Source organism: Rhincodon typus, chromosome 12, assembly GCF_021869965.1.
Source record: "Rhincodon typus isolate 14 chromosome 12, sRhiTyp1.1, whole genome shotgun sequence".
Classification (NCBI taxonomy): domain Eukaryota; kingdom Metazoa; phylum Chordata; class Chondrichthyes; order Orectolobiformes; family Rhincodontidae; genus Rhincodon; species Rhincodon typus.
The window spans coordinates 7,471,039-7,481,649 of NC_063343.1; the positions used below are offsets into that span (position 1 = coordinate 7,471,039).

At 44.5% G+C, this 10,611-nt stretch overlaps 1 protein-coding gene across 1 annotated transcript; it reads left to right on the forward strand.

Annotated features, from left to right (window-relative positions):
- The first annotated feature begins 3,244 nt into the window (after positions 1-3,244).
- Positions 3,245-5,801, forward strand: LOC109917982 (forkhead box protein I1-ema). Its single transcript, XM_020517878.2, has 2 exons — positions 3,245-3,844; positions 4,530-5,801. The coding sequence occupies exons 1-2, from the start codon at positions 3,280-3,282 to the stop codon at positions 5,057-5,059; spliced, it is 1,095 nt and encodes a 364-aa protein (XP_020373467.1). The 5' UTR covers positions 3,245-3,279; the 3' UTR covers positions 5,060-5,801.
- The last annotated feature ends 4,810 nt before the right edge of the window (positions 5,802-10,611 follow it).

The following is a 10,611-nucleotide window of genomic DNA, read 5'->3' on the forward strand; positions in this document are numbered from 1 at the left end:
TCAACCTGATCAGGTGAGCTCTGTGGCCATTTTGAGTCAGTGCGTATCCTTTTTAAAAACAGTTTAAGTCTATAAACGGATTATTAAAAATGAATGATTGACAAACCACTAATAGTAGTGGCACCAACATAATACTTTAAGAATGCATTTAGGGTTCATTTGAGGTGGCAAAATATAGAAAAGCAGAATCTTAGTTCGATCACACTAGCTGTACACAGTCTGAACTCTATTATCAAAGGCATAAAATCTCTCTCAAAATTTATATATCCCAAACAAGGCATCAGATTTTGAGTGAAACACAAAAAGTGCTGGAGGAGCTCAGCGAGTCTGGCATCATCTTCAAAGAGAGAAACAGGGTTCATGTTTAAAATCTGGTGTGCCTCTTCTTCAGAATTTCTTCTGTTTTGAAAAGGAATCATGAGAAAAGTTCTGATTTCCAGCATCTGCAGTTTTTGTTTGCGTTTTTGTCAGACCTTTTGCAGAAAATTCTATCTCTACGAGTTGTATTTACTATCAGAAAAGGTTGGAGCAAGCCTGGGACTGTTTCTCGATGGAAGACTGAGTGACAACCTCATGGGTTTCTGGAAGATTATGAAAAGGTTGGATAGTGTGGATGTGGAGAAGATGTTTTTTATACATGAGTGCAGAACTACCAGGCCACCAATGTCAGGTAGTTGCTTTAGAAGGCCAAAACCTGGCAGCTAAATCGCACAGATGTATGATTTCCTGGCCACACATCTTGCAGCGGAACATAATTTTGTTGGTGCAGAGAAAGGCCACTAGAGGGCAATATATTACACAGACTGTGATTAGTGAGACATTTCGCTGCACCCTCAGATAGATGTGAAATATTCCCTGCCACTGAATGCAGGATGTTCTCCCCAGCGGCCTGACTGACATTTATTGAAAGCACTGCGCTAAGCCTGAAATGTTCACCTGCTTTCTCTCCGCTAGACCCTGCTGAGTTTCTCCAGCGATTTCTATTTGTCACAGTAGCATGCTTGCTGATGCCCCAGGTTTATGGGATCTTGCGGTGCACAAATTTGACTGCCATTTTCCGATGGCCAATGACGCTAGAAAATTTCGCCTCAAGGCGGCACGGAGTACTTTTGAGGCTGCAGGCGGTAATGAAATGCAGGCCTTTCTTTTCTTTGATTGCGCTTCAAGGGTGTGGAGATTAAAAGGGTCACCAGTGGCTGAGTAGCCCACATTGGGGGTGAGATAGCATGGAGTTGCCACAGAGTGAGAGTCAGGGAACCAAAGCTACCAGAGACTGAGAGACAGCGATGAACAAGAAAGCAATGTCTTCGCCATTGCAGCAAAAGAGGGATGCCTCCTTTTCTTTTGGCAAGTTTTCTGTTTAATAGTTTTTGTCTGTTTTGCTGTCAGGACCAGAGTTAATGAGGCTAAACGTCGTAGTCTTTAACAAATCCCCAAACTGAGACGGGGGCAGGCAGGTGTCTGAAGGTTGAGGTAAACACTGTCATTATTTACACATTAGTTACACCAGCCCTAACATTAATATTCTCCAACTGCCATGGGATCATGTGATGCTGATAGCCTTAACATAGAAGTAAACTGTGACAAGAGGGACTGGATAATGATATATGATAAAAACAATTCTGTCTCAATGAAAGACAGCAAGAACTGCAGATGCTGGAGTCAGAGATAACACAGCGTGGAGCTGGAGGAACACAGCAGGCCAAGCAGCATCAGAGGAGCAGGAAAGTTGATGTTTCGGGTCAGGACCCTTCTCCCCATTTCTGAAGAAGGGTCCCTATCCAAAACGTCGACTTTCCTGCTTCTCTGATGCTGCCTGACCTGCTGTGTTCCTCCAGCTTCACACTGTATTGACTCCACATTGACCAATCCATTGAAGGTCCACTGTCTGGAGCAGCAAGGACTGCAGGGTCAAATAGTTTCTTGGGTAAAGGTGGCAGGAAGAGAGACACTGAAATGTCAGTGTCTACGGGAGTGGAGCGGGGAGATCAGGCAAATAAAAATGAGGAATATAGATAAAGTTAATGGTTGTTGTCTTTTCTCTAGGGTGGGGGATTTCAAGGTGAGGGGACACATTTTAAGAGGAGAGGAGAAAGATTTTTTAAAAAAATGAGGGGCAAATTTTTTACACAGAGGGTGGTTCGTTTGTGGAATGAACTTTCAGAGGAAGTGGTGGATGCATGTACAGTTACAATGTTTAAAAGACATTTGGATGAGTACATGAATTGGAATGGTTTGGAGGGATATGGGCCATGAGCAGGCAATCGGACTAGTTTGGTTTGGGATTATATTTGGCATAGACTGAAGGGCCTGTTTCCGTGCTGTATGACTCTATGTGTGTGTGTATGAGTAATGAGAAAGTCAGAGTTTCAGTTATGGTTATAGCATTTGCTATAACTATTATAAACGCCCTAATTATTGTCAGCGACAAAAGTCTTCACATGTGCTCCTTCAACCCACATTACTTTTACAGCCAGAGTCATGAAGTTGCAATGGTTGCTAATCTGTTATTTTACCTAGCATTGGACTCTGGGTTATATTGTCTGTTGTGACTACTCATGTCTTCCTTTGTTAAGGTTAGGGTTATCTAGTTTATCAACAGGTGCCTGCTTTATCCAACTTCTCCCACATTTTCCTTTCTCAAAACCTGTCCGATATCACACCGCCGCATCTCTTGTCACTTCCCCCAGGGTAAAGCAATTCGCTAATCTTTTGAGGGAGGGGGTGGGGAGAAAACAGAGAGAAAGTTTGTTGAGTTAAAGCATTTTGAATTCTGGCCTAAAACTACAGGGGGAGAAGTTTGGCCAATATTGAAATTGCTAAGCGTTTTTGGACAAGCAAATTCATTTCAAGTGCAGCTCTCCTTCCTATTCTGTTCTGACTTTTATTTATAAGGTGTTTGACTGACTCTTGAGCAAGAGCTTGCTGAGCAATTCTTGATTACAGAATGCTTCGGGCAATGTGTCCATGTTGACAGTGTAAATAAATCACTGGGGGTTTTTTTCTCTCCCTCTCTCACTCTCTTCCCCACCCCCCTCTCGAAATAACACACCAGCTCACAGGGGACGGACTAACGATAAGAGAGAAACTGAACCGGCAACATTTTGCCTGGGTCATGTCAGCACCAATCAGTGTGGTCCCTGGGTGGAGTTACGTAACTGATCCCTGGGAAGACAGGTGTATAAGTAAGAGGTGCAAGGTGTAAACAATTTGATAGTTGCTTTAATTACCGCAAGAGAGTCTGCAAGTTGATTCAACCTTGCCTGACCTGAAGAGAGTATGAGTTCATTTGACCTCCAAACGCAGTCACCCCCTCGATGCAGCCCTCAGTTCCCCAGCATTGGTCAGGAGCCCCCAGAGGTGAATATCTTCTGTGAAAACTTCTTCCACCAGCAGAACGCTCAGCGGCCGTCCAACTATGACATTGAGGACTACAGTTCATCCGGAAACCCCTACCTCTGGCTGAACGGACCCCCAATGAACTCCTCGTCTTACCTGCCTGGTTCCAATGGCAGCCCCTTCATCCCGCAGTCGTATGGGATGCCCAGGCAGTTCCTCCCCAACAGTGGCAGCTTGGGGGGCTCGGATCTGGGCTGGCTCTCCATCCCCAACCAGGAAGAGCTGCTGAAGCTGGTGAGACCCCCGTACTCCTACTCGGCTCTGATTGCAATGGCGATCCATGGAGCTCCGGACAAGAGGCTGACCCTCAGCCAGATCTATCAATACGTGGCCGACAATTTCCCCTTCTACAATAAGAGCAAAGCTGGCTGGCAGAACTCCATCCGACACAACCTCTCACTCAACGATTGCTTCAAGAAAGTCCCCAGAGACGAGGATGATCCAGGTAAATCACCTTTTGGCTTTGAAATCCGGGGTTTGTGTCTCTCTCTTCTATCATTGATACACGTCACTGATAGATTTGTGAATGCAACATTGGCCACACATCCTGGCATCATTGTTCAGCACTTTTTTACCGGCAAGGTTTGAAATATTGATTGAAGTTCAATGGCACGACACTAATGAGCTGGTGATCAATGCTTTAGAATGTCACTCCAATATCAATGCTCCCTATGGAGACAGCTTTCACCTCGTCTTTAAATTGAGTGGCCCAGATGGTGCAGAGTCAACACACTCTGTGCAGAGCAAGGCCAACATTGAGCTTTTGGCTTTAACGTTCTGCTTGGTGCACGTAGAAAGGAAAAACAGAGGGAAGCAAGGTTTTTTTTTATATTGACACATCTGTGGTCCTGGGAGAACATGTTGACATCTCCGGGTAACAGATGAGCCCATGGGTAGAGAGGGATTAGCTGAAGGTAGTCCTGAGGGATAGACAAATGTGTACAACAGCACAGAGTTGTGAAGGTGGGCAATGTTTGCTGTTCGAGCTGAGGGAAGCCATTCCCAAACTGGGAATGGATTCCCATGCATTTTTTGATGAGCTGACGCAGTTCGCTGCCTCTTGACATCTCACGGTGTGTTTTTCTCTCTCTCTCCTCCCCCTCTTCCCCTCCCATTCCCACATAATGCAGGGAAGGGAAATTACTGGACCCTGGACCCCAACTGTGAAAAAATGTTCGACAACGGAAACTTCCGGCGCAAGAGGAAGAGGAAGTCTGATCCCAACTCCTCAGCCAGCAATCTCGGAGCTGAGAAATCTGACGACAGTGCCCACAAGGCTCCCCAGAGTCCTGGAATCCCAGACACCTCCTCTGCTCGGACAGGAACCTCTCCAGAAAAGAAATCCCCAGCTCCCCTTTCGGCTCCCTGCCTCAGCAACTTCATTTCCAGTATGTCCACATACAACAATCCACCAGGAGGGAGGCAAGCTCCCCTTGGACTAGTCAGTGATACTTCCCAGAGAATGGGACAGGGCATGATGGGCTTCAGTTCGTACTCGCCTTCCGGGAACATCTTGAGCCAGTCCGGGACAGAATGGTCCGACCCGGGAACATCAAACCATTACGGATACTCTTCAGTCCTAAACCAGTTCAACAATCACTTCTACAACAGCATCAATGCCAACAGTCTGTTGTATTCCAGGGAAGGTACAGAGGTGTGAATGGAAGATTTGCACAATGAAGGATCGATGTAAAAAATCAATAATTACAACAACAGAAAAAAAATCCATTTGATGCTGTGTAGTTTATTTATGAGAAAACATTTCATGAGAATTGTATTCCAGTGTTTTAACTCTATAATTGGTTTAAGAGGATACTTGTGTCACTTAAAACCAATGATCTTGAAGCTTGGGGAGAGCAGTTGTATATTGTGGTGTTTCAGGAGACTCTATAATGTTTGGACTGAGGTTCTGAATAAGTAACATTGACATCAATGAGACCATATGACCCAGGAGCACAATAGCCCATTTAGTCTGCTCCATCATTCAATGAGATCAGGATAATGATCTGATGATCCTCAACTCCATTTTCCTGCCTTTGCCCCTTAACTGATTAAAAATCTGTCTGTCTCAATCTTGGGTATAATTAACAGCCCTTTGCGGTAAAGAATTAATAGACCATTTCCAAATCTCCAGGCCCACAACATTCAAACAGAGTCCATGACTATCAGAGAAAAGTTGGGATTGGATTTGAGAGTTACATTTTCCAGGGCTAACAGGCTCCCTTGGCCACTGGATCAAAGTTCACATGCCACATTAACGCAATACTTTCTGAGCCCATCCCAACAAGGCAGCCTCAGATTGGGCGGCGTGGTGTCTCAGTGGTTAGCACTGCTAGCCTCACAGTGCTAAGGACCCAGGTTCGATCCCACCCTCGGTCGACTGTCTGTGTGGAGTTTGCACATTCTCCCCATGTCTGCGCGGATTTCTGCCATGTGCTCTGGTTTCCTCCCGCAGTTCAAAGATGTGCAAGTTGGGTGGATTGGCCTTGCTAAATTGCCCTGTAGTGTGCAGGCATGTGTAGGCTAGTTGGATTAGCCATGGGAAATATGTGGTTACGGGGATAGGGTAGCAGGGTGGGCCTGAGTAGAATGCTCTTCAGAGGGTCAGTATGGACTGAATGGCTTGCTTCCATACTGAAAGGATTCTATAATTGGATCTGAAGAAATGAAAATCCAAAAGGTTGTAGGCTGCTCTGAGGTCAATTGAAGATTATTTGTTGTAAGTGCCTGTTGTTGCTACAGATCCAACAAATAATCTTCAATTGACCTCTGCTCCTGAGCTCAGTAAGAGTAAAACTCATTCCCCCCAATCGCTATCCAGTAACTATCTGTTAGAAAGCGTGCAGGCTTTGGCTGGAGACCAAGAACGGGTTTCGCTCACTGTGATGATCTTCACAGTTGATAAACCTGAAAAATTCCCTCCCTGCCTTTTGCAATGAATGGGAAGGTAGAAAGCACCTGACATAATAGTACAGTTTTTGGGGGAGGGAAGAAGAACATTGGTAAAGATCCAAAACTATCAATAATTTAATGCATGCATCCAATGCTGACAGTCAGTATAGTTACTTAAATGGGAAGATTAGAGTCAGTATAATAATATCCTATTGAGTGTTTTAAGATACCTGAAGTGAGTTAACACTGCTAAGTGGCATCCATTTGATTCAAATTTCAAACAATTGTCCATTACTTTCAGCAAGCTTACTATTGTGTCTCATTGTGGTTCGTAATTTGTATATTTTTCCTATGTTCATTTTTACGCTTTATATAAGGTTACCTCGAAGGAAAAAGGGAAGTCAATTGACAATAAAATTCTCTGTAAAGGAGTTGGTTTCTTTCCTCTCTGTTGTCACCATGATCAGAGGAAATTGCGTCTCTGTATTTTTAGAAGATATTTCTTGTCAGGCCAGTGCACATCAGACAGAGGGCTATTGGTACTATGAATGGAACAGTTTTGCTTCAGGCAGCCCACGGTCAGTGTCAAGCACTTTCAAATAAGTAGCTGTTTGGGAGGAACAAGGTTTAACTGCCTGTACACCAGCCCATCGAACTCTCCCAGGGAAACCGTCTTTGTGTTCTGCCTATATATTCTGTACCTGTGTGCTTCCTTCCACTTCACCTGACGAAGGAGCAGCGCTCCGAAAGCTTGTGATTTTAAATAAATCTGTTGGACTATAACCTGGTGTCGTGCGACTGCTAATTTACTCCCAGGGAAAGTACAAAACAGATACAGAATAGAGTGAAGCAGCCTTTGTGCTGTACTATCAAATAGAGCAGTTGCTCACAAATCAGAGTGTAGCTCTCCTCTGTAGTGTCTAAGCAAACACTCCCAGGGTAGGAACAGTGCGAGTTGCATGCAGAGTACAACTGTCCTGTTCCATTGAAGAAAAAGAGAAGAGTTTGCATTTCCAACTGTGCTTATGATCAGCAGATATATGAAAGTGCTCGACAGCTAAGGAAGCACCTTCTGAAGTGCTGTAATACAGAAATTTACAGATGCCAAATACAGGCCCCACAAATTGCAAACTGATTATGATAAGATAATCTGATTTTGTGACTTTCATTGAGGGGCAAAATGTTAGCCATGGGATCAGGAATAGCTCCCTTGCCTTTTGAGGAAATCATGCAAAGGGATCTTATAGAATCCCTACAGTGTGGAAACAGGCTAATTGGCCCAACAAATCCCTCTGAAGAGTGTCACACCCAGACCCACTCCCTGCCCCTGCCACCCTTTCCCATGGTTAATCCACCTAACACACGCACCCCTGGACACTACAGGCAATTTAACATGGTCAATCCACCTAACCTGCACATCTTTGGACTGTGGGAGGAAACCCACACAGACACGGGGAGAATGCGCAAACTCCACACAGACAGTCGCCCAAGGCTGGAATTGAACTCAGGTCCCTGGTGCTGTGAGGCGGCAGTGCTAACCACTGCCACCCTACAATTATGCATTATGTGCATATGTTTATCTTATAACTGAGAGGGCAGACAGAGCTTTATTGAGCATCACATCTGAAAGATTCACAGTTTTTCAATAGAAAACTCACTAGGATCTGCTTCATAGAATATCTTAACTCCAAATGTACATTATCACGTTCCTAAGAACAATTAATAAGATATTCTTCAAATATTTACAAGAATGTTGCCAGGGTGGAGAGATAAGGAGAGGCTGAAGTAGGCCGGGGCTATTTTCTCTGGAGCATCGGAGGCTGAGGGGTTACTTTACAGAGGTTTATAAAATCATGAGGGGCATGGATAGGGTGGGGGAGTAGGGTAGGGGAGTCCAAAACTACAGGACATAGGTTTAAGGTGAGAGGGGAAAGATTTGAAAAGGAACTAAGGGGCAACTTTTTCATGCGTGTATAGAATGAGCTGCCAGAGGAAGTGGTACAGGTGGGTACAATGACAACATTTAAAAGATAGGTATATAAATAGGAAGGATTTAGAGGGATATGGGACAAATGCTGGTAAATGAGACTAGATTAATTTATGATATCTGAAAGGTCTGTTGCCATGCTGTACATCTCTATGACTCTATGATATTTCATTGAAGTTTCAGTATTTTCATGAGCTGTGACTCACCATCATGAGGGTCTCAATGTAAATTGTTGAAAATCATTGAACGTCGGACACTTACAGTTAGATAAAAATCTAGGCTTTAACCCCATAATTCAAGGAGCATATCCTATGTATGAGTCAACAGCCTTTACTTCAACTAGCCATTAAACATTAATTCAAAACGAAAACAGTTGGAATGTGGAAAAAAAAATTGAAGAGAACCATTTCTTATTTGAAGCTATATTAAACACAGTTTTCACAATTATGTAGTTGATTTGTTTTGTTCGTTGATGGGACGTGGGTGTCGCCAGCTGGCCAGCATTTATTGCCCATCTCTAGGTGCCCTGGAAAAGGTGGTGGTGATCTGCCTTCTTGAAGCTCAGCAGTCCATATGCTAGACTTACAATGCTATAAGGGAGGGAGATCTAGGACTTTGACCCAGTGACAGTGAAGGAACAGCAATATATTTCCAAGCCTGGATGGTGTGTGCATTGAAGGGAACGTGCAGATGGTGGTGTTCCCATGAATCTTGTCCTTGTCCTTCTAAACAGAACTGGTCACAGGTTTTTACTAGGATAACAAGGTGTAGAGCTGGATGAACACAGCAGGCCAAGCAGCATCAGAGGAGCAGGAAAGCTGACCCTTCTTCAGACCCGAAATGTCAGCTTTCCTGCTCCTCTGATGCTGCTCGGCCTGCTGTGTTCATCCAGTTCTACACCTTGTTATCTCAGATTCTCCAGCATTGGCAGTTCCTACTATATCTGCACAGGTTTTTGCTATGTTGATGAAGGACCATTGGTGAATTTCTGCAGCATAGCTCCTAGATAGTAGGCACTGTTGCTACCGAGCTTTGGTGGCAGATTGAGTGAATGCTTGTGGAAGTAATGTCAATTAAGTGGACTACTTGTCCCGGATGGTGTTGAGTTTCTTGAGTGTCATTGAAGCTGCACTTAGCCAGGCTAGTAGAGATTATTCCATCGCACTCCTGACTTGGTCCATGGTGGACAGACTCTGGGGAGTCAGGAGGTGAATTACTTACCACAGTATTCCTCGCATCTGACCTGGTCTTGTGGCTACAGTGATTACATGATGAGTCCAGTCAGTCTCTGGTCAATGGTAATGCCCAGGATTTTGAGAGGGACGAGTCAGCGATGGTAACATCTTTGAATGTCAAGGGGGCGATGGTTATGTTCTCTCCTGTAGAAGCTGCATGTGATGCAAATACAACTTGCCATTTGTCAGCCACAGCATTCATATTGTCCAGGTCTTGCTGCATTTTTATGAGAACTGCTCCAGCGTCTGAGGAGTTATGAATGGTGCTGAATATTGTACAATCATCTCTGAACATCCCCACTTCTGACCTTATGATGGAGAGATGGCCATTGATGAAGCAGCTGTAGATGGTTGGGCCTAGGACACTACCCTGATGATCTCCTGCAGAGATGTCCTGGAGCTGAGATGACTGATCTCCAACAAGTACGACCATCTCTGTTTGACAGGTATGACTCCCACCAGTGGGGTGATTTCATTTTTCTTTAATCATTCACAGGATGTAGGCATCACTCGCTAGGCCAATATTTATTGCCCATCCTATAATTGCCCAGAGGGCAGTTAAGAGTCAATCCCATTTCTATGGATCTGGAGTCACTTGTAGGCCAGACCAGGTGAAGATGCACTAAAGGGCATTAGTGAACCAGATGGGTTTTTCCCAATGATCTACAATGGATCCATGTTCATCATTAAGCTCTTCATTCCAGAGATTTTTTTGAGTTCAAATTCCCGCATCTGGTCCCCAGAATATTGCCTGAATTTCTGGATTAACTGTCCAGCGATAACACCACTAGGCCATTGCCTCCCCAGAGTTGATTCCCCTTAATTGGAATTTTGCTAGAGCTCCTTGATGTCACGTTCGGTCAAGTGCAGCCCAAGTGTTAAGTACAGTTACTCTCACCTTAACTCTGGAATTTGGCTTTTTCGTCCATGTTTGAACCAAAGCAATATTGAGGTCAGGAGCTGAGTGGCCCTGGCGGAATCCCAACTGAGCGTCACTGAGCAGGTTATTGCTGAGCAGGTGCTGCTTGATAGCACTGTTACTGACACCTTCCATCACTTTACTGATGATCGAGGGTAGACTGATGGGGCAGTAATTGA

What these genes read in the sequence shown, in the direction of transcription:
- LOC109917982 (XM_020517878.2), top strand. Translation starts at nt 3,280, where the DNA reads ATGAGTTCATTTGACCTCCAAACGCAGTCACCCCCTCGATGCAGCCCT. An exon ending in CAGAGACGAGGATGATCCAG is followed by an intron (nt 3,845 to 4,529) that starts GTAAATCACCTT and finishes CACATAATGCAG; the next exon opens with GGAAGGGAAATTACTGGACC.